Raw genomic sequence first — 24,027 nt, 5'->3', positions numbered from 1 at the left:
AGCTGAGCATTGAAAAGATGTATTGCTTTTGTGCATAACTTAATTGAACAAAGCTACATATTTTAGAGTTTTGCCTGTTAAAATTCTTTTAAATCATTATTATTCAACTTATTAAAGTTTTATGGGTTCTCTTCTCTTTTGATTCTGCTATCCCAATTTTGGTAGTATCCAGTACTAATGCCATGCAACTTTTGCTTCTTATCACTATATTTTTTCATTTATTTTGAGGTTATCCAATTGCTAAAAAGACACTGGGTAGCTTACAATATTTAAAATTATAAAAAAATTTAAAAGGAACATGACTGTCCAGACAAATGCTGTACATACTTTGTAGTGAATAAGATTGATTCTAAGCATAAGATCCTGTGTAGCTTAGGCTGGATCAGTGTCATTGGGGCTACACCAGGAATGATCTTGTTGGAATCATCTCCTCAGGCATAATTCTGGTGAAAGTGCAAAATGAGCCATAGATTTTTGAGTACAAAACATGTTGACTCATGTCATATTCATCTTCTGCTTAAACCTGCTGAAACTATATTGTTTCTACACCAGGGGAAGTGTTACTCATTCACTACTCAATTTAGCTCCTGATATATTTAAATTCTCATAACTCCCAGGCATTTGGAAACTGTGGAATTAAAACTTAATATATGACAGAATACATATCAGCTAAACTTATTTCTATGCTTTGTAGAAGATGAGGATTTGGAAAACTCAAAGAGTTGGTAGCCAAGAAACAAACAAACAAATAAATAAATAAGAGAACAAATAAAATAAATAAAAACAGCTCTCATTTGAGGTACAAATGATCAAGCTCCAATTATAGTATCATATTTTGGAAACATCATGTGAAGACCGAGCTGTCTTAAGAAGTTTCTAATGCTGAGAAAGGAGGAAGGAAAGAAGGAAAGATAAAGACCATCAGCAAGATGGATGGACTCATTTACAGTGGTGATTGGGGCACCATTGGTAGACCTGAAGAGAGGTTGGGGACTGAGCATCCAAAAGAAAATATATTTAGGTAGCAATTAGTGGTCAATGTTAACTTGATGATGCAAAAGCAATCAATTAACTGCTTGTCAACATGTTAATTCTATTCAAATGCCATATAAATTTAACACAAATGAAAAATCTGCGAGAGCATTTTCCACCATTACCATCCAGATATGTTGGTTAAATTCTGCAACGTTCAGCAATATACACTGCTCAAAAAATTAAAGGGAACACAAGCAGAAGACATCCGAGATCTGAATGAATGAAATAGCCTTATTAAATACTTTGTTCGTTACATACAGCAGTTTTGTGTTCCCTTTAGTTGTTTGAGCAGTGTATAAACTACTGTATTTACTGTAATACAGTAGTTTACATTGTACTGTATTAAATACTGTAAAAAGTATTTAATAAGGCTATTTCATTCATTCAGATCTCGGATGTCTTCTGCTTGTGTTCCCTTTATTTTTTTTGAGCAGTATATAATGGGTGAATGCTATAGTGGGTGAATGTTGAGAAGTAGGGCAGGGTCTGAGTAATACTTGCATGGGCGACTCTCAGGAAATCCCCGAGCTGCCAATTTATAAGGAGAAGTCAAAAAACCAATGCCAAATTACAACAATGGGTGCGTCTCATTGAGGGAGCCTTACTCCTCATTGTCAGTGTGTTGACTTTCGATTTGACAGTATGAGATGGTCCAGCACAGTTTCTGAGCATCGGCTGTGGAAGATTGCTCTAAATCCGAGGTCTTCAAACTTGGCAGCTTTAAGACTTGTGGACTTCAACTCCCAGAATTCTCCAGCCAGCATAGCTGGCTGGAGAATTCTGGGAGTTGAAGTCCAAAGTCTTAAAGCTGCCAAGTTTGGGAACCCCTGCTCTAAATCAGCGTTTCTTACAAGTTGGCCACTTTAAGATGTGTGGACTTCAATTCCCAAGCCACTACGAAACGTTGCAGCCCGTACGTCCTACCTAAAAGTCGCCAAATTTGAAAAAAACTGCTCTAAATGTCCGCTGCACGAACCCAGGCAGGACCAAACTGAAATGCCATTAGTTGTCAGCGGAAGTTTTGCTACAGTGATGTCAGAACAGCAGCTGTGGATAACGCACTCCTTACTCCGAGGAGCTTGAACCGACGGTAGACGCCAGGAAAGCGAACAGAAGAAGCGGAGCACAAGCCACCACTCCCTCCAAGCCTCCAGAGGGCGGCATCCTCTCCTCGGACGGACCGTCCCTCTTCGATGCGAACTTGCCTTGTCAGCCCGGTCACGTGTCGCGCCTGCGTCCTAAGCTCGGCCTTTTCCCATAGCGTTACGGGTTGCAGGCGTTTCGTTAGGCGGCCGTCGGCCTACGACGAAACGGGATACAACCGGCAATCATGGTCAGTACCGGGCCCAATCGAGCCGTGGTGGGGGAGGGCGGGACCGGCTTTGCATTCCCGTGCTCGGCTGGCTCCTTGTTGGCCTCCTGCCGCCTGGATGGATACCGATTCGGAAGCGGTGGGCCCGGCCGCGGAAGCGAGTTCCAGCGTGGCCTAATGGCTGCTCTCGCTGTCTTATGGGAGAGATGCTGCCTCCCTGAGCTTCATTAAAAGGGTCTCCCCGAGTCTGCCTTTCTCACCTTCTCCCGTTTCCCTTCCGACCCGAAGAGTTTCTTCCTCAGGGTCCTAAGCAACCTTTTCTTCATTAGCTTCCTCTCTTTCTCTATATGGAGGGTAGATCGTTGAATCTCCTTTAGACTGAAGCTCTCGAATGCGTGAAAGGTTCCCCAGGTATGTACAGACGTGGAACTGGGCTTGGCTGAATGGAGAGAGCTGCCATCCCTGCAGGATCTAGGCCTGTGGAAGGAAGGAATGAATGAGGAACGACAGGGGAGTCGACTTGGGGTCGTTTAATGGCTTTGCAGAGAAGCCCTAATGAGGAGCCCTTCTCCTAGAGAACGTTTTATTTTATTTTATTTTATTTTATTTTCCGTGAACGTGTCTGAAGTTTCCTTGACGTTTGCTCAGTGTCTGGATATGTGTGTTTGCTTGCTTTCCAACAGCACATGGTTAAAAACCGGTTCAGGGCTGCTTCAATGCATTATGCTTTTCTCAGTGAATGGGGCTGCAGGTTAATTTTTTATTTAAAAAAAAAAACACGATTTTAAATCATTGTAAGAGAGCAAGGGTCGGTCTGGCAGTCTGTCAAGCTAAATAAAGCTTGTGAGTTTTTGTTGTTGCTTTGACCATCTCGCGGGCTTTTTGTGTGAAAGATGCATAATTTTGTTCTGCTATTATAGCCATGAATAATTTCAGGAGTAGCTTTTTTTTTTCCCCAAATAAAAAGGGGGTCCCAGTTGATCCTAGCAGACTAGGATACGATATCACAGGTTTACACTACTTTGGAAAGGGAGAAGGCTGAACCCATTTCATCAGCCAAAAGAAGTTTAATAGAAGGTGACTTTCTTTGAGGTAGTCAGAATAGGTAAGCCTGCTGGCTTTTTAGAATGCAGTTCACTGTGGGCATTGTTCCATCCACAGGTATTTTCATGAGACATGGGTAGACTGACAGTACGTAATTTGGGGGAAGGGATTAAATCTTATAAAACAAATGCAAATACAGAGTGCCTTCATAAATGCATAAATTGTTGATGATAGATGGGTAGCAATAAAAAGCTTGAATGTTTACTTTCTTATATGGATGGTCAGTGCTTTTGATGATTTCCAATGTTTTCACAGTATTTAAGATAGAATTCTGTAAGCATCTACTGACAGAATGAGTTTGGCAATCCAGTTTTCCGTTTTGCACTTTATTCTGTATTTTCAGCTTCTTGGTTCTCAGACATTTTTCTCTGTCATAGACTAGGATAAAACAATTGTGAAAAATTACATCTGTTTCAGCTTCTACGCTCCCCAATCCTTCATTTGACAGATTGTCATACAGATGTTCTAACTTTTTTTTTTTGTCCATTTATTCAAGGGTTTTGTCAAAGTTGTCAAGAACAAAGCCTACTTTAAGAGGTACCAAGTCAAGTTCCGAAGAAGGAGAGGTCAGCTTCACTTTACAGAGATTCAGTACATTGAATGGATCATGGCATAAAGACAACGTTTCTAAATATATTTGATCTTTTTTTTTTCTTATTCAGAGGGAAAGACTGATTACTATGCTCGTAAACGCTTGGTGATTCAAGATAAAAACAAGTACAACACCCCTAAATACAGGATGATTGTACGTGTCACCAACAGAGATATCATTTGCCAGGTAAGGCCATCTTTTGATTTTGGCTATTGTGAAGAACCAATTTGCATATGTCCCCTATAGCAGTGATTTTGTGTAGATGTTTTATAACACACATAGCGTCCTTAAGTGATGAGCATCTTTAACCATGCTTTTTCTCCAACATTTGATTTTTTTTAGACCAAAATTATATTCTGAAACTAGAATAGTCCATACTGTTCATAATACTTACCCTTTAGAAGAAAGTTATATCTGTACTATTTGGAACTTCATTTGATATTTTACTCTTGTAGACACACACATTATACATTATCAATCACATTATGTTAAATAAAGTTTAATTACATTGCTTTATAAAACAATGAATTGCACTTCCCCTTTCAAAATCCGTGTACAACTTTGGGATTCTATTGGACTCGTAACTCCTAAACTCAGTCCTACTGATTAAACCGTGACATCTCTTGTGCTCTGGGAAGAGTGCCTTCTCTGTCGCGTGGCTTGCCTTCTAAGAATGAGAATCCTTCAGACATTTGTGTGGTTCTCACTCTGATGATAATTCTGAAAGGTCTTGAAACCCTGGCTGTGGATAGGTTGGGTATGACTCCCTTTTTTTTATTTCTATATATATATAGGAGGGATAGAGAGGGAGAGAACTTATTAGACAGATACTGTGGTTTCTTTATATTGTATTACATAATTTTTATAGTACTCATTTTAAGTTGTGAGCCGCCAAGAGTTTTGGAATTGGGCAGCAGCTAAATCTAATAAAATATATAATACTTTTAACATTTTACCAGTAATGATGTTCAAAGAAAGAATGGACAACAGGTAGCCTTTGACCTAAATTTAGTCTTGCAGTTGGGCATGGAAGAAGTGGGTGAATATGGAAAAGGACTGAAAAAAAGAGAAACAGACCTTATAAGATAGTTATGCAACACGATGCTAGAGGTGAAAACAGTATAAAGGAATATGCCATCCCTGGATTCCCGTTGTAAAAGTACTAAAAACATACTTTCTGCAAACCTGGGAAACAACATTTGGATATATACATGTAACTTTCAGATACTGAATTATGGATCTATTTGCTGGATTAAAGTGACTCAGTTTGGGAGTATTTGCTGCATAGGACAATTGAATAAATGGATTTGAGATCACTCAGTTTTCTCCTTTTTAGATTGCATATGCCAGAATTGAAGGTGACATGATTGTCTGTGCTGCATACTCTCACGAGCTGCCGAAGTATGGCGTGAAAGTAGGCTTGACCAACTATGCTGCTGCCTATTGTACAGGCTTGTTGATGGCCCGCAGGGTATGTATCTCTTGAAGATTATTATTCGTGCCTCCGTACTCACTTGGAAGATCTGCAGTCATTGATATTACCAATATGAGGAATGAATTACAAATCAATATGCACACAGCCTTTCTGTGTTAGTCCCTCAAGTTCAGTGAAAATTCTTATCAGTGAGATAAAAGGCATTAATTTATAGACAAAGCTTACGTTAAATAGATTCAGAGATTTAGGCTTGGGTGTTAAAAGAGAACCATATCTCCTTTTTTTGTAGTACCATATAGGTTTTCCCAGTTTGAATCTGTGCTTTACAGGGGGTCTGTTATCGCACCCCATAGTGTGTAATAGTGGGGGAGTTTGTAGCATGTCAATAAAGAGCTTGGACTCTTTATTGGCCTTTCCCAAGTCAATTAGAACACTGTTCAGGTGAGCTTTTGAACTAATATTGGGCTGTCATTTTCTGTTGGGAATTTTATCTTACTGATAAAATAGAGATTTAATGTGTATGTTTTTGTGTTCTAAATTTTATGGCATTTTATTGTATTTTACTATGTCTTACATTTTGAACTTCCTGGAATCTTGACAGAGGCGTAATATATAAATGTAATAAATGTTAAAAATTTGAAAAATGAGCAAAAATGACACGTTATGGATTAATGAGATAACCAACTCAAGGACACAATTATAGAGAAACCTTGTTTTAAATGACTACTTGGGGAGAAATAGTATTATAATAGTATTCTGAACTGTTTATTATGAAAGTACATCATCCTGGCAATGTTGGTTATCCGGGATAAGTGGTGTCATAATGATGCCATTTTACAAATGGCATGATTATGTTATTATTCAAATGAGGTAAATTGCTGAGGAAATGTGATCTAGGGGTTTTGAGGTCTGCTGTAGCAGAATCCAATAAATTGTTGTAAATCAAGTTTTCATTCTTTAAAAAACATAGTATCTAATTTTTTTTCAGATTTACAGGGTATGTTGATTTCATTCCTGTATGGTGGCAAGCATTGCACATCACTGTATAAATGAAGTGTGAACTTCTTTGTCAAGGAAAACTTAACATATGCTGTTGTTTGCAGCTTCTGAATAAATTTGGTCTTGATAAGATCTATGAAGGCCAAGTTGAAGTGACTGGTGATGAATACAATGTGGAAAGTGTGGATGGACAGCCTGGTGCCTTTACTTGTTATCTGGATGCTGGCCTTGCTCGGACGACTACTGGAAACAAAGTCTTTGGTGCTCTGAAAGGAGCTGTGGATGGTGGTCTTTCCATTCCACACAGGTAATTTCTTCCCTTCTGAATTCAATTCACATTCAGGCAACCATTTCACTATATATTTTCCCTTCCCCTCTTTTTATACATTTTTGAATATGCTCTTTTTATTGAGGCTATAACTGTGTCTAAAGTCATTTGTATTCTGTTGTGAGGCTTTGTAAATTTTTTTTATCTAAAAAAATTAACAATTTTTAAATCCACATTTATCTTTATAAATAACTCAAGGTGGTAAACATCCTCCTTTTTTCCCACCACAACAACCTGGTGAGGTGAGGTGAGCCAAAAAAGATACTGGCCCAAAATCACTTAGCTGGCTTTCATGCCTAAAGTGGACTACAACTCCCAATTTCTAATCTGGTGACTTTGCCACAACACCAAACTGGCTCTCCGTTGCCATTAAGCTATTTTCTATAGTAGATCCAGTACTTGAGCCACGGTGGTGCAGTGGTTAGAGTGCAGTACTGCAGGCTACTTTTTCTGCCTGCCAGCTGCCTGCAATCTGGCAGTTCAAATCTCACCAGGCTCAAGGTTGACTCAGCCTTCCATCCTTCCGAGGTGGGTAAAATGAGGACCCAAATTGTTGGGGGCAATATGCTGACTCTGTAAACTGCTTAGAGAGGGCTGTAAAAAGCACTGTGAAGCAGTATATAAGTCTAAGTGCTATTGATCTTGCTACTTATTTGCCATATGCAATTCATTGCTAAAATCTTACACGAGCTGGATGCACAAAAATCTGCTTCTCTTTTCACTTTGATTTTAGTAGGTTTTCTGAATTAAAACATTAGTAAAATAGGGTGATTGTAGCATTGTGTAATAATCCCATCTTTTGTTTTGCTATTAACTGGCTACTGTGTGATGATATCCCACTGACTGAACACTCTGTAGTTGGTGTGTGTATGATTGATCTTGGTGTTTCAAGACGGGACTGATGGTGGCTGAAACGCTTGAATCTGCCCCCCCCCCAAACAAAACTTTTTGGAATCTTAACAGTGTTATGTTCCACATCTTACCCAGTTTGCTCCCAGAGTGTATAATACTCAGCTCTTTGTTTCATAGTACCAAGCGTTTCCCTGGTTATGACTCAGAGAGCAAAGAGTTCAATGCAGAAGTCCACCGCAAGCATATCATGGGCCAAAACGTTGCAGATTACATGCGATACTTGATGGAAGAAGATGAAGATGCTTATAAAAAACAGTTCTCTCAATATATCAAGAACAATGTAACATCTGACATGGTAATACATCTGTTTATATAAGTCCTTCAGTTACTGCTTAGCAACCATTTCATTGTAGTTAAAGAATTGCTAAAGCAAATTTGTAAGTCACCAAAATTTAGACCTGATGTCATTGCTGCATGGTTACATGTACTCTTGAGCATGGCTTATTCAATAAGTATCTAGTCCATATATAACATTAACAGATGCACCTCAGCAGAATGACTGCTTACCTGCTTGCTTGTTTGCAATGTGTGCGTGATTTTTGGCACGCCTTTTCTACTGGCTTGCTTTCTGCTGTTTGTAAGTTTCCCTCCATCTTTCCCTGAGGTACTCCAGTTGGCTTTTGGGCTTTTTCTTAACTGTTATTCCCTCTTCCTTCGAAATATACTTTGCTGTCTGGAAAAACCACAGTTTGGTTTTTATCAGGCATAAAACAACTCCTTTTTTGGTCCCTGCCTGGATAAAACAAATGTTTCAGTTTGGATACGAGCCGCTTGAAACCAGTTGTTACATGCATGAACCATGTTGCAGATCCTTCTTCAGTCTGCTATTTGTGTATAATGGATTTTAGGGTTGAAGATACGGAAGCACTGCATTTGACTATTGTAACGCTCTTTCTCCTGTTTGCTTTTGTTTTCAAGACAAATGTACTAAATATGTAGTAAGTATGAATTAATCTCTAAATTATGTTGCCACAGATGGAAGAAATGTATAGAAAAGCTCATGCAGCAATACGTGAAAAACCTGCCTATGAAAAGAAACCTAAGAGAGAAGTTAAAAAGAAGAGGTAAGATGACTTTTTTTTTTCCTAAGAGGGGTTCCATAGGAAACATGTACTTGTATATTAGTGAAGGAATGTATTAACATTGAAATACACACACACACTGTATATATATGGAAATATAGGGAATATGGGGAAATTCTACCAATGTCTGGAAAGGGCTGGACTAAAGGATAGCACTGATCCTGATCATAGCAAAACAGGATCTCAGCACTATATTATAGAAGCAGGGGTCTACCACACTAGACAGGACCCAAGGTACAGACTTTGCAGAGAGATCACAGAGACAGTTCAACACATAGATGCAGGCAGGAACAGCATACATTGAACAGCACAACCAGTAGCTGGCATTGTGTATAGCAAGATCTGTGTAGAATATGAGCTAGACCCTCCTATGTTTAGATGGAAGATCCCACAAGAGCTTGTGTAGAGCAAGAAAGTTAAGATCCTGTGGGACTTCCAGATCCAGACAGGTACTGACCAATCAACTGGACATCGTGTTAGTAGACAATAACCAGAAGAGAGCAGTGCCGATAGACATAGCATTGCCAAGTGACAGCAACATCAGGAAGAAGGGTTATGAGAAACTGGAGAAGTACCAGGAACTGGAGAGGATGTGGAAAGTAAATGTCAGAGTTGTCTCCGTGGTAATAAGAGAAATGAGGGCTGTGATCCCTAAGCTGGGAGAATGGCTCCAACAGATCTCAGGAACGACATCGGAGGTCTCTGTCCAGACGACTGCAATGCTAGGAAGAGCTAAGATCTTGTGCAGAATCCTCAAACTCCCACGCCTCTGATAGAGGATCTGAGATTGAGGAAGATGCATACCACCCATAAGGGTGAGAAGGATATTTATTCATTCTTTGGGGGGATGCTAAAAAAGAATAATGTTTATTTTGTGTTAAGAGTTAAGTTTTTCCTGGCAAAACAATTTAATATAAAGCTTAAAACCATGTTCCTGGGTTTTAAAATTGAAAATAACTCCAGCGTGCGTGCTTGCTTGCTTATTTAGCATAGCCGCCTGTTCAGGAGCATGCCAAGTCTCCCGTTTTGCTTTTGTTGCACATCTTTCTGCATTGGTCAAAGTTCATTAATGGATTTGGAGTAATAATTAGAGGTGTGCACAGAACAACGCTTAGTTTCAAACTGAAAAAAACCCCACTGTATTGGGAGTTTTGGGATGCATTTTGGCTGAGCAGTGATTCTTCAGAACCAAAACCAGGAATATCCAGAGAGGTCTTATAGGAGTGAATAGGAGAAGACTAGTCCACTGCTTTTCTCTTCATGACATGTATACAGGTAGTTCTCGAATTATGATAGGTTGCTTAGCAACTGCTTGAAGTTCCAGTAGACTTACAACCTGGATTCAAATTCTAATGCGCACATGCGCGCACACAGATGACCACACTTTGGCCGCTTGGCAACTGGGTCACATAGCTGTTTGTGGTGTCCTGCAACTGCATTATACAGTGGTTTTGCAAAATAGCATTTCTGGTTTTTCTTCAAAACCATATCCATTGGTTCACTTAATTACCGTGGTGTTCACTTACCTGCTGTGATTCACTTACCAACCACTGCAAAAGTTGGAAAATCAGATCTTTATCATTTATCAGTCTACTTCACAACTGTCTCAAGTTGGGCTCCATTACAGTTGTAATTTGAAGCCTACCTGTACTGGCCTGCCCACCCAAGTTTCCAGTATCTGCTTTTTGCTATTTCTCCTTGTGCTATGTTGGAAATTGAGGAAATTAGTGATAGCAATCTAGCTGTCCTATCCGGCCCTTAATCTTTCTAGCCTCTTCATTTTCCTACCTCCACTTACCCATCAACTCCACCACATCCTTGGCTTTTTTTTATTGGACATGGACCACTAGAAATGGAACATTTTGCACATTCCTATCATACAATTATATTTATAAGCTATGTGCAGCCTGCTTGCCTTGAAATTTCTGCTTTTGCTTGGAATATAAGAACAGAGACTAATGAGCAGTAGTCCATATATGAACAAAATTTTACTCTGCTACCATAAAGCACAATATGAGGTGGTGTGATTGCATTGTACTTACATTTTCAGAAGGAAAATAATTGGTTCCCTAACATAGGCATCACTATTCCATTGTCAAACCTCAGAATGAAGCTAATTTGTATTAATTATCAGTTCTTTTGATATAAAATTGTACAATTTTCCATGCTAGTTTGAAATGTATTATCTCATAGAAAAGCAGTATTGTTTTCTGTTGAAACTAATAGCTTTCAGGTTTTCTGAAATGTGCTTACTGGGATTCATTCTTATTCATTCTAAGATCATTTACAAGTCCAGTATATTAATCTGTTTAACCAAGCTAAGAATAGATAAGAGAAGTTTGCAGAGGTGGAAGAGTCCTTAAGCAGAACTCCTGCTCAGTGAACTATTAGATGATGGAATACGGCTCTGTTTATGAAAATGTTAAAAGGATGTAATGGGTAGAGACTATCATGTATGGGTGGGCAAAGGTACAGGTCATCGTCAACTGGAAGAAGAGCTGGTTTGGATGCCTTTCCATGAGTAATTATTCTCTGGTGGTGTAGTATTTGACCATTAATTCTAAGGATGCTTATGGTGTTGGTTCTTTTTTCTTTTCTTTTTAAGATTCATTTAAGATGGATGGGTTCTCTACATTAGCAAGAATAACCAAACCAAAATATATATATCTTTTTGCAGGTGGAACCGTCCCAAATTGTCCCTTGCTCAGAAGAAAGATCGTGTGGCTCAAAAGAAAGCTAGCTTCCTTCGGGCTCAGGAACGTGTGGCTGATAGTTAAGATGCCTTCCATAATTTTCTATGAAGATTTTGGAATACAGAATAAACTTATTGAATTAATGTTGGAAGTGTTGACTTACTGAGATTGAATTCTATCTGCCTTTGAATTAATTGATCACCTAGTTTCTTGGGTCTCCCTCTTTATGCTTACAGAAGAAGCTACAGATGTGAAGTTCAGTCTAGCTTCACTGTAGCAAATCCCTCTATTTATATCCCACTTTTCCCTTGGGGGCTCAAGGCATAGCAGTCCCTTCAGTGTTTTCCTCTCGACAGCAGTCTTATGAGATAGGTTGGGCTTAAAGAATATGATTGGCCCCAAGTCACCCAAGAAGCTTTCATGGCTGAAGATGGTCTTGCAGCTAATACAACATCTCAACTATTATGCCTCACTGATGTTCAATGTTGACATGCTGCTAAATCTTCAAACTATTAACTATTAAAATAAAACCCACCAGGTAAGTGATAAACATCTGGGTGTATGGTTTCCTTATCAGGGACATCCAAAAGCAGCCTCTCTAATTGTGCTCTCTAGATTTGCTAGAGATACAGCTTTCCAAATTCCCAGGCACTATATAGTCAGTGACTAGCAATGAATGGAACTCACTTAATGAAATCCCAGAAATATTTTTTTTGCCTTCTGGGAATAAATAGATCTCACCTTTGGAATCTCATCTGGAAATTTTCCAAAAATCCATTTTCAGGAACAAGAATGGATTCTGGTATTGTGGATGTTGTCTGCCCTCCTAGGACTACTGCAAGCTATTTTTCGTTCTAGCTTACCATATGAGTACATTTTTAGTCAGGTCATAGTAATGTGAGCCAGCTTAATATTACGCTAAAATTAAATAAATTCTATAGATGTGGTACCTGCCAGCTTTGCATGACAAAGTGTCAGCAGTTCTCAAGTCTGTTTTGTTTTAATCGGCTTCTCTTGCTTTCCATTGCTTGGCTTTAAAAAGCCCTTAAATCTTGATTTTGTTGACTTTGCAGTTCAGACAGCACTCTTAAACTCTCTCCCCATTAACAAAAATGAAATTCATCCTTAGAAAAGAACAGAAGCTGTAATCAAGGGGAAATATGCAGTAAGAAGATTGAGATTGCTTTTCAGGCTGTATTTGTGTAGCTGTATATCAAGATAATTCTTTAATAAACAGTTATTTTTTAAAAAAGTGAATACTGGAAAACAGCATAACCACAGATTTTAATATTCAGGAAAGATGCAGTATAACTTTTCTCCAGGAACTGTTCAAGATGTATTAAAATACTAAATTATGCTTAAGTTAACTTGATTTCTGCCTTAGTTGAGTTTGGATTATTCTGAGAATGATATACATAAATATAATTTCCCTTCAGATCTCAGGCTTATACGTGTGTTGAATAGAGATTGTCTTCCACCTTGAGCTTTTCCCATGTTCAGATGAAATGGGACCTGCATGCTAGTGTGTTCAGACTGGATGTGTGTTCTTGACCTACATCCTTTATTTAATAGAACTGATGATAAAGCCAATATTGGGTGGGTCTAAATTTGGATTTATCAAAAAAAAAATCTGACTTTAAATTTTTCACTTGAAATGAACTTAAGGATAACTTATTTTTTCTCAAGGCACTAATTATCTTCAAGAATTTTTCTTGATAATAAGGTTTTGGACAAGACTTCTTTGTTCTTTCAGTTACATTTCAGAACAGATTACATGCTTCTTTTTGGCATTCCTTGGTTTTCAAGTACTTTCTCTGAATCTCCTGAGTAGCTGTAACTTGTCCTGTCCAAGAACTTACTTTCCCTGGTCTGTTGCGGTGTACAAACTCTCCTTCAATAAGGACATAATTTTTTTGGGGGAAACTTCCTATGTAATCCCTTTATAAGTCCTAAAGGTGGTACATCTAATTTTCCAATACTATCTCTAATAAGCCAAAAGTATAGCTTCAAAAGAGTCAGAAACAAATCTGTAATCATGGGTTTAATAGATGGGAGAACTGTAGAGCTAAAATACAATCTCCATCTTCCTGGTAGAAGTGATTTCATGCAGCATCTTTTGTAGGTAGCCATTAATCTCGCTCAAGTATCACCAAGCTGGCCTTGGTTATTGGTCTTGAAAGGCTAAAAAATCTTGTATTGAGTAAATTTGAGACCACCAGAATGCTAATTTGACAATTTAAAAAAACACTCTGAAAATCAGCAAGGAGAAAGCCGCCTTCTGCATTATTACCAAGATAATTACATGAATATGTCCATGAAGATACCTGGAATCACACTTGGAAGCTTTAGATGTTATACCTACAATAGTTTTGCCATTGAGGATATGTTGTTTTGCTTTTTGCTATCTATTATTTTAAATATAGGATTCAGATATTCCTAATAACTAACCTGTGAGAAAAACTAGATTCGGAATCAACATTTTCTTGAGGGAGTGATGCATAGAGAGATTCTTCTTGCTCCTAGAAATAAATACGTTTTTGTTTCTTTTAAAACAGGGCAAAAGTTGCAGGATAGAGGGTGGGAAGTGAGGTACATCATCTCCCCAAAAAGCTTTTGCTCAATAGCTGGAAACCAGAAATCTGTGGGGACATCCAGGTGTATTGAAAGATAGTTTAAAGAATCTGATTTTTGTAGAAACAGGCAATGAGCCTAACAAGGAATTTTTATTACATTACATTTCTGTTGTGATAAATCTTGAGTTTTATTGTAGAAATTAAGGAACTGGTTTTTTTAAATAGCCTTGATCACGCTTCAGGCTTGTTCCAGATTGTATTGGTTTTTCTTTTAACATCTTGTAAATAAAGTACCAATCTCTTTATTGGGATTTTGGCCGAAAGAAACCTCATTTGTAGCAGTTGTAGTCACGTATTTTCTTTTTTTAAATGAGCAGCTGCTCTTCTGTAACAGTTTTGCGTTACCTTTTTTAAATCACTATTTCCATGCTAATATTTAAACTAATACTGATTTTTCTTTTAATAAACTTTGCTTTTATATAATTCTTGTGGAATAAGACTGTCTCAAGGGATTGGGTGTGGAAGGGGAGGGCTGATACACTCTTGCTATACAGTTTAACAAGATGATCAGGCAGGCACGATGGTAGAGTAAGGAAATGATCTTGATGGAAATATGACAAGCTGTTACCTAGAGGAAAGGACTAAAATGTTAAATCCAGGTTAACATTCAAAGGTACATCAGGCAGACCCATCCTAATTCATTGAAGTAGAAGACGGGTGATTGGATTTGGGAGAGGTGGGCTGAGCCGTGATGGCATAGAATGCAGTACTGCAGGTTACTTCTGCTGACTGCCAGCAGTTCAGTTTTCACCGGCTCAAGGTTGACTCAGCCTTCCATCCTTCCAAGGTCAGTAAAATGAGGATCCAGATTGTTGGGGGCAATGTGCTGACACTAAACTGCTTAGAGGGTTGTGAAGCGGTGTATCGGACTTTCAAGACCAATACCAGTCCCCTCAGTAGGCCAGACCATGAAACCATTTCTACATGAAGGAAAAAACTTACTTTTATCAAAATTGGCTATAGTAGAAGGTCCCTGGTTCAGTAGACCAGTGGTTTTCAAAATAGGTCATATGGCTTCCTCGGGACGGGGGCACCCAAACTTAACTGCTAAATATTTGACCAAATTGATGAAATCCTCAATCTTGTTCTCTATTTTAGCAGCACGCTTACTAAAAATTACTAGTTCACAATAAATATATAATGAAAACAACAGTCTGTAATAAATGCAGTTCTATATTCCAGCTACCTTCTATATTCTAGCTACCAGCAATTACAGTAGTACTTAACATTTGTGAAACCTTTTAAATTGTTCATATTTCTGCATGACGACCTAATTTGTGATCTGCTCTCCACACAAGTCCTAAAGCCAAAGAACCCATTTAAAACAACTTAAGTCTAAAACATGTGTTCGTTTATTCATGGAGGAAAATGATCCAAATTTATGTACATGTATGGTTTGTTTAATGTAAAAGTCTGGAATTATCAGTTCATTTGAAGGAGAAATAACGTGTTTCAATGAATAGGGTGATAATCAGGTGTGAGTGTAGGAAGTCTTGCCTTATTTAAAAGACAATTCTGGGTATTCATCAGTATGAGGTAATATGTAATAGTTTAAAAGAGATTTCTGACATCTAAAAATAGTTGTTGATGCTCACCATGCTGGAAGAATTAAGAAAACTCTTTCCAAAGAGCTCCACCAGTGCACTGTCAGGCAGATCATGTGCAAATGGAAGCAATTCAATACCACTGTTTATTAATTCATTTATTTATTTATTAATTCAATTTGTATGCCGCCCCTCTCCGAAGACTCAGGGCGGCTCACAATGCATTTAAAATCATTATAAAAAACATTTAAAAATTAAAAACATTAACAATCATTCACACCATTCATGGCCGGATCTCACCGGATCATAAGAGCGAGATCAACGGCCCCAGGCCTGCCGGAAAAGCCAGATCTTCACTGCTTTTCGGAAGGCCAGTAGGGTGGGGATGGTCCAGACCTCAGGAGGTAATTGGTTCTAGAGAGCTGGGGCAGCCACAGAGAAGGCCTACCCCTGCGGGCCCGCCAGCCGGCATTGTTTAGCTGACGGGACCCGGAGGAGGCCAACTCTATGGGATCTTACCGGTCGTTGGGAGTTATGTGGTAGAAGGCGGACTCGAAGATACCCTGGCCCTGAGCCATGTAGGGCTTTAAAGGTAATAACCAACATCTTGAATTGTGACCGGAGATCAATAGGGAAGCAGTGCAGCTCACGGAGAATTGGTGTAATGTAGGTGTACCTAGGTGCACCCACAACAGCTCACGTTATGTTACCCTGTTACCCTTCCCAGGAGTGATTGATCAACTAAGATCACACCAAGAGCAGTGCTTGTACTATTCAAGGTCTCAAGGAACTTCAAGATAACATCTAAAGAACAAGACTTCCGGGTTGGCTCCGCAGCGCCATTGACGGTCTTTTTAGACCGCCGCCCCCGTGATCCTGTTGAGCCGTTCTGACAGCGTTAATCAGCTGTCAAACGGCTTGAAAATCTCCCCTTCGGGAAAAGAAGGGGAGGAGAGCAGGTGGGTGAGGGTAGAGCTCCCCGAAAACCCCTGGATTAATTCCAGGGGTTAGGAGGGCGAGAGCTCCCCGTTCAGCCCACTGAAGCTCCGGATCCGGGGGGACTCTGTTTTTTTTTTACAGAGCTAGGCGTTGCGTCCAATTTCTGCTGTCAAACAGAAGATTAAATGATTTCAAAAAAGCAGGCAGAACAGAAGCAGGAGGACAAGCTTTTTGCAAGTATAATACTTAACTCCGGGGATACAATGTTTCTAATTGGATTTTCTGAGCTGGAAGTAAAGATGGCGTTTCTTTGTTGCGATTTTAAAACTGAAAGTTAGAAAGGAAAGTCTTCGCTAATAGACTCGTGCTCAGAGACTGCCTCTCGGCTCCCCTAGGACTGTGTCCACGCTCAAAGAACACGCTTAAAGTCAAGCTGGTGTATCTTCATTTAATCGTGGCAATCAGCGCTTACAGAAACCGGAATGCAAAGCTAGCAAAACAAAGACGCAGCTGTCACGCCCTTGCAAGCGAGTCCTTATATAGTTCCTTCCAGATTACATTCAGCTGGAAGGTCTCGTACTTCCTCATTTCCTTCGGACGTACTGGGATGCCGTCACTTTTCTAGAGTGTTCTCAGAGTAGTAAGCTAATCCCACGCGACCCCATAAGGCACCCGTGCACATAAACGCCTACTCGGAAGCCTATTCCACCACCATCACCGATGTGGCTCAACCCCCCCCCTTCCAGCTGGGTATCCATGTTCTGCCGGTGCATGGACATGATGTCGAGTGCTTCTTGACGCTCGACAGGCGGCTCCCCCTACCAGGCGTCCGTCTAAGAGGAGGAGACAAAAAGAGATGATATTAATGGTCAGGTAAGGGATGTGGTTTCTGGGGGTTTGCTTTGTGGAACTTTCTCAGTAATCTAGGGGCGTTTATGTCTTTTACAGGTACCCAGGATGCTTCACTATCAGGATACCCTGTCCAGCGGACTAAATAGTATAACTGGCCTCTACGTAGTTTGGAATCGATGATGTCTTGTATTTCATAGTGGGCACCGGTTACCGGGCCAGGAGGTGGTTTTGGTGTTGTAGTGGGTGCAGTGGCCGGTTTTAACAAGCTAGAGTGGAATACCGGATGGGTCTTTCCCAATAAGGGGGGTAGTTTTAGCATGAATGTTACGGGGTTAATTACTCTAATGATAGGAAATGGGCCTATATATTTGGGTCCTAGTTTTTTACTTGGTAATCGTAGCTTTAAGTATTTTGTTGACAAATAAACCAGGTCTCCGATCTGAAAAGATGGACATGTAGCCCTCCTTTTGTCTGCCTGGAGCTTGTATTCATCGGCTGCCCGTGTCAAAGCGGTGTTTACGTGAGGCCACACAGCATTCACGTTAGTAGCCCAGTCGTTGGGAGTCATAGGTTTTTGGAGGGAAAGGTCTAACTCCGGGATAGCAGGGAAGTCCCTCCCCATGACTACCCGGAACGGAGTAAACCCGGTACTCTGATGTACTGCGTTATTGTATGCCGTTTCAGCAAATAGAAGGTAATCAACCCAATCGTTTTGTTGGTAGGTAACGTAGGAGCGTAAGTATCGTTCTATCATGGCATTCGTGCGTTCAGCAACACCGTTCGTACTAGGGTGATAGGCTGAACTAAGGCCCTGGGTTGACCCTATATCACGGAGAAACCCTCTCCAGAATCGGGCGGTGAATTGTACCCCTCTGTCTGATATTATCCTCTTAGGCACTCCATGCAAACGGTAAATATGTTGTAGGAATAAACGTACCAGGCGTCGGGCAGAGGATAAGCCTTTACATGGAATAAAGTGGGCTTGCTTTGAGAAAAGATCGACTACTGTCCAAATAACGGTATAACCTCTGCTACTGGGAAGGTCTACAATGAAATCCATGGCTATTTCCTCCCATGGTCTGTTTGGTTTGGCTACGGGTTGTAATAAGCCCAGTGGCTTCCCTGGTTGTGGCTTGGATACCGCGCATGTGTGGCATCCCCGGACGTATTGGTCAATGTCTCCTCATTTTAGGCCACCAGAATTGTCTGCGCGTCAGATGTAGGGTTTTAAGGAACCCGAAGTGTCCGGCGGTTTTCCTATCATGGCACTGGAGTAACACTCGTTGTCTCAATGTTGCTGGAATATAGAGTTTATCTCCCCACCACGCTAGGCCATCATGGTGGGTTAGGGATGCTGCATTGTTTTGTGCCCATGCGTCCGTCCGAATGGCTTTCCATAAAAGCGTGAGCCAATCCTCGGTCTGCGGGGCTGTCAATACATACGCTTTTAGGGGTGAGATTACTGCTTGTAAACCCTCATCTCGTTTACTGTGATATTGCGGCATCCGTGACAACGCATCCGCTAAAAACATTCCTCTAGCTGGCTTATACACGAGGGCAAAACGGAACCGCTGAAAATATTGTGCCCATCTCACCTGTTTTGGGGACAGTTTCCGAGGTGTTTGGAGGGCCTGTAGATTCTTGTGATCCGTCCAGACCTCGAATGGTATGGGATTACCCTCCAGTAGGTGCCGCCATGTCTGTAACGCCCATTTTACCATTGGCTTTAAGTTGCTGGAATAGATTTTGAAGAGCTGTTTGGGAAAAGATTATTTCGTTTGGTGATTTATAAAGAAATTGCTGAAAGCTGCTCAAAAGGATGGCTCTGACTTTATGATTTTATGGTTGTGGGAAGAAAGAATTTTTTTTTAAAATAAAATGGCTTCTAAGAAAGAAGATCCTGAAAGGGCTGGAGGCTATTTGGAGGTGTCAGAAATGGAACAGTTGTCTGATTTACAGAGCTATAAGGATTTTGATGCAGAATTTACAGAATTTATAAAAGAAGCCATGAATAATCATACTGCAGCTATAAGTAATCAAATAGCAATTCTTAAAGGGATAACAACAGAAATGACTGAGGAGACAAAAACAAGTACGGAGCATGATGACAATTCAGGAGATATTCTGATTGCAGCAGAGAAGGTGGAAGAATCTTCTCAAGAATTTTCGAGCTTATTCTCTGCTCTTTTTGAAAAAATTGATAGAATTTTTCAAAATTACGACTTGGTTTGGAAAAAAGCAGTAAATGACCAGACTTTCGAAGTTTCAGAAGATGAAGGAGATTTGCCAGTGGCATTTATACATTTAATAGAAAAGAAACAACTGAACTTTTTTTCACAAACTCTTGACAAACTTTGGTTCTACAGACGAAGGAATGAACTGATTTATATAAGCAAGAAGAGGCGATTTGGGGGCTCTAAATCAGAGGAAATTTTCTTAAAAAGGGGACAATCTTTGCAGTTACATCAACCTCAAATTAAAATGAAAAACCTCCTCAAAATAGAAGTAGGAGGGATGCAGAAAGACTGGAAAAAATATAAAAAGAAAGCAAGAATGGAAGATTAACCTTTTCTTTTGGCTTTGCAGTTGTTCTACTCATGGTTAAAAATGATTATGTTTTAGGTGTTATAACTACTGAGGGGGAAAAAGCATAAAGTTAAATATTGATTTTTAAATATGATGCATTAATGGTTGAATGTAAGATTAATCTTTTTTGGTTTTCTAGTTTATGTATTAATGGTTAATTATGTTGATGATTATCTTTTAAAATTCTTAAAGTTGGAGGGAGGAATAATGAAGGGGGAAAATTTAGGAACTTAAAAAATGTAGAAATTTAACTACTGAATATTTAAGGTTTATTTTTTGTTATGAGATTTTAAAATATCTGAACTTTGAGAAAAGTAGGAGGGGGAAAAATGTTTTTGCAAATGATTTGAATACTTTACTGATATATTAAGAGAATTTTTAAGGTTTGAATGTTTAATATTTCCTTTTCTTTTGGCTTTGCAGTTGTTCTACTCATGGTTAAAAATGATTATGTTTTTAGGTGTTATAACTACTGAGGGGGAAAAAGCATAAAGTTAAATATTGATTTTTAAATATGATGCATTAATGGTTGAATGTAAGATTAATCCTTTTTGGTTTTCTAGTTTATGTATTAATGGTTAATTATGTTGATTATCTTTTAAAATTCTTAAAGTTGGAGGGAGGAATAATGAAGGGGGAAAATTTAGGAACTTAAAAAATGTAGAAATTTAACTACTGAATATTTAAGGTTTATTTTTTGTTATGAGATTTTAAAATATCTGAACTTTGAGAAAAGTAGGAGGGGGAAAAATGTTTTTGCAAATGAATTGAACACTTTACTGATATATTAAGAGAATTTTTAAGGTTTGAATGTTCAATATTTGCTAATGGCTTTAAAACTTTTAGAGTTATTGGATTATACGCTACTTTGGTCTATAAAAAGGGAGGTTGATGAAATTGTAAAAGGGGAGTTAAGGGGTCTTGGGAGTTATTAAATCTTGCAGTTAGCTAGTTTATTTTAGCGAATGTTTGGTGAAACCTATGCCCTGTTTTCTGTTCTGGGAAGTCGGGGGTGGGGGGTGGTGAGGAGGGGTTGAAGATTGAGTTTATCAAGGATTGATTTTTTTTTCTTTTTCTTGATGATAGTTTGAATGATTGTTTATATTGTATACTTGTTTGATCAGAAAATAAAACTTTTTTATTAAAAAAAAAAAGATAACATCTAAAGAACTAAAGGCTTTTCTTGCATTGCTAGATGTCAATGTTCATGAGACCATCATTAGAACAGCACTAAACAGTGGTGTGCATGGCAGGAATGCAAGGAGAAAGTCATTACTCTTCAAAAATAATATTACTGCCCATGTACATAAACCATGTGAATAAGCCAGGTGATTATTGGAAAAATGTTCTGCGGGTGATGAGAACAGAATAGAACTTTTTTTTAATTGAATGACAAGTATTATGTTTGGGAAAGGCAAACTCAGGATAAGACCCTTATACCATCTGTGATGGTAGCAGTATAACGGATCAGGATGGTTTGCCCAGGGCCGTCTTAACAGCATTATGGGCCCCGGGCAAAGCAATGTAATGTGGTCCATACGACAATTACTCACAGGAATAAAGATGTAAATGGTTGATAAAATTAAGCATATATTTATTTTATTGGCACTTCCAACAAAATCAGTGTTGAAACATTAAAAACATGTGGGCTCATATCATCTACGGAAAAAAATCAGTGTTAATTTCTATTAATGCATGTTAGTATTAATAAAAAAATGCAGTAAAATGTAATAAATATGTTGCTGTATTTATATGATACAAGGTGCATTGAAGGGTTAGCATACAGAATTAGTATGGGGCCCCTATGCTCATGGGGCCCACGGGCAAGTGCCCATCAGGCCCATGCATTAAGACAGCCCTGGGTTTGCCATTGAGAAACTATTCACTGATAGAAGTATGAATTCTGAATTGTACCAGGAAATTTTATGAAAATATCAAGATATCTGTCAGTGAACTTGGGCGCCAGTGAAAGGGGGGTGTACAGCATGACAACAATCCATGTTGTATAATCAAAGAATGATTAAAGCAGAAAAAAGTTAATGTTTTGGAATGGGCTGTCAAAGTTCTCACCTTAATTCTATAGAAATCTTGTAGGAAGCAGGGAATTCATGCAATGAAGCCTACAAAAAACTTTAATTGAATCTATTCCATAAAAGGAATTGGTTAAAATTCATCCAAGCTGATGTTCAGGACTAACCAAGTTATCTGAAACATTTAGTTGCAGTTATATGAGGCCACATCGCTTACTGAAAGTGAAGATTCACATATTTCTGCCACACAAGAGTATAGATTTGGATCATTTCTCTCAAATGAACTATAAGGTTTTTGACTCAATTGTTTAAAAGGGTTCTCTTCACTTAGTTTTTGGGCTTGTGTGGAGAACAGATCACATTTTAGGTCATATTAATGCAGAAATATTTAAGTTTATCCTGGGCTCTTATGGGAATCCCTAAATTGAAACTGATTAGAAATGGCCAACTGTGTAATAGTGAAGCACCTTCCCCGATCTCTTCCATCACTACATGAACTTTTCAATCTCAAGAGGAAAGCAGAGGCACCCTATTTAGGGCATTTTCAACTTTCAATTTCCAAACATTAGGGAGTGCTCAAAAGTTGTGACATACCTTGGGGATTATAAAGATATTTTGGTTATTTAGATATGCTTGGTAACTAAATACATAAATATAACTAACATTTTGTTTCATATATCCCACTTCATTAATTTTATTGCATTCTATTGACTTATATAAAAAAATTATTAAATGCAACTGTAGCCCAACCTATTTCACTAGGGGACAGTAAAGGGCTATCTGCTAAAACAGAGAATCAAACAAACCTGTCATCTCAACAGATTTAATCCAGGTTCGGGTTTTCTATTCCTCAATCATTTCTGCTTTGCAGCAATCAGCCTTTGACAAATTGAATCAAATTCAATCATCAAAAGTATCTTTTTTTGTTAGAAGAATATGAAAACTACAAGCAGAAACCAGTGTTTTGGACTTATTTCAACACACCTCTGTCCACTAAAATTGTCATATGTATTTGTTTCTTGTATTTGGAGAGGATAAGGCATGCATTATACAGACTCAACTATGGAATCAAATTGAACCTTGTTGAGCTCTTGCTATCTTCAGCATTTTATGCTAATAATTACCAAAAATAGTGTTTCTACCCAACATGTATCACTACCAGAAAAGGGAAATAGTTCCAGTTTATTGTAAACGGTTCATATTTAAAATAAAAACCTGAAAGTGGTATAACAGCAATCAAAATAAAATACAGTACAAACTGCATTGCTAACGAGTTCCATTATTCCAAACTTTCAAATATATTTTTTTCCACTGAGCAATGACTGTTAAATATTGACATTCAGACTTACCATGGATTTGCTTATTAAAATTTAAGAATGTTTACTGGTACCACTAATAAATGCGGTCTCTTGTCAATTTAAAAACAAAGTGGACATTGTGCAAGAAAACTGTTAGTAAAAATATTTATACAAGGCAAAAATGTACAAGACCCTAAAGCAAATAATGTCACACATTATACAGGGAACAATAGTTCTTTTGTCTTTATAAGTGCATGTTTGAGAGGTTAAAAAAGAATGTTTTGTTGATTTCAAAAAGTGAAATTGTCAATAATTTTTGTCATTTTCTTGTCTTATAAAACAAAACTGAATCAAGTCAAGAACTAAAGGTGAATTAGTGTCAAGAGGAACATGCACAAGTGTTTCAGAAGAGGTCTGCTAAACAACTATGTTGAATAATGTAGTTTATTAACTAGCTAGGTGCTAAATAAGATTCCAAAGATTATCCATGTGTGATCAAAGTTGCCATTTCTAGAACTGGTGACTATGGCCTGTAGTCCTGAGAAAAACACATAACAGAAATGGAAAGTACTACATAATTTAAAAAAATCCAAGAAGGATAGTGGTGAACACATGTATTTTATCACTGCTGTGTTTCATTTTGTTGTTTTGTA

The 24,027-nt window shown here is 38.6% G+C and overlaps 1 protein-coding gene and 1 non-coding gene across 2 annotated transcripts; both read left to right on the top strand.

Annotated features, from left to right (window-relative positions):
* The first annotated feature begins 2,267 nt into the window (after positions 1-2,267).
* RPL5 (ribosomal protein L5) lies at positions 2,268-11,635 on the top strand. Its single transcript, XM_070941197.1, has 8 exons — positions 2,268-2,368; positions 3,948-4,017; positions 4,114-4,229; positions 5,380-5,514; positions 6,582-6,784; positions 7,835-8,012; positions 8,693-8,781; positions 11,477-11,635. The coding sequence occupies exons 1-8, from the start codon at positions 2,366-2,368 to the stop codon at positions 11,574-11,576; spliced, it is 894 nt and encodes a 297-aa protein (XP_070797298.1). The 5' UTR covers positions 2,268-2,365; the 3' UTR covers positions 11,577-11,635.
* Positions 7,626-7,714, top strand: LOC139316067 (small nucleolar RNA SNORD21). Its single transcript, XR_011600320.1, has one exon. It is a non-coding gene; the product is annotated as a small nucleolar RNA SNORD21 (small nucleolar RNA).
* Positions 11,636-24,027: the final 12,392 nt, after the last annotated feature.

This window comes from Pituophis catenifer, unplaced genomic scaffold (genome assembly GCF_029215685.1).
Source record: "Pituophis catenifer annectens isolate HBS135680 unplaced genomic scaffold, rPitCat1.0.hap2 SCAF_3, whole genome shotgun sequence".
Lineage (NCBI taxonomy): Eukaryota > Metazoa > Chordata > Lepidosauria > Squamata > Colubridae > Pituophis > Pituophis catenifer.
This window is presented reverse-complemented; position numbering and strand designations above follow the sequence as displayed.

What these genes read in the sequence shown, in the direction of transcription:
- RPL5 (XM_070941197.1), top strand. An exon ending in CAAGTTCCGAAGAAGGAGAG is followed by an intron (nt 4,018 to 4,113) that starts GTCAGCTTCACT and finishes TTTCTTATTCAG; the next exon opens with AGGGAAAGACTGATTACTAT. An exon ending in GCTTGTTGATGGCCCGCAGG is followed by an intron (nt 5,515 to 6,581) that starts GTATGTATCTCT and finishes TGTTGTTTGCAG; the next exon opens with CTTCTGAATAAATTTGGTCT.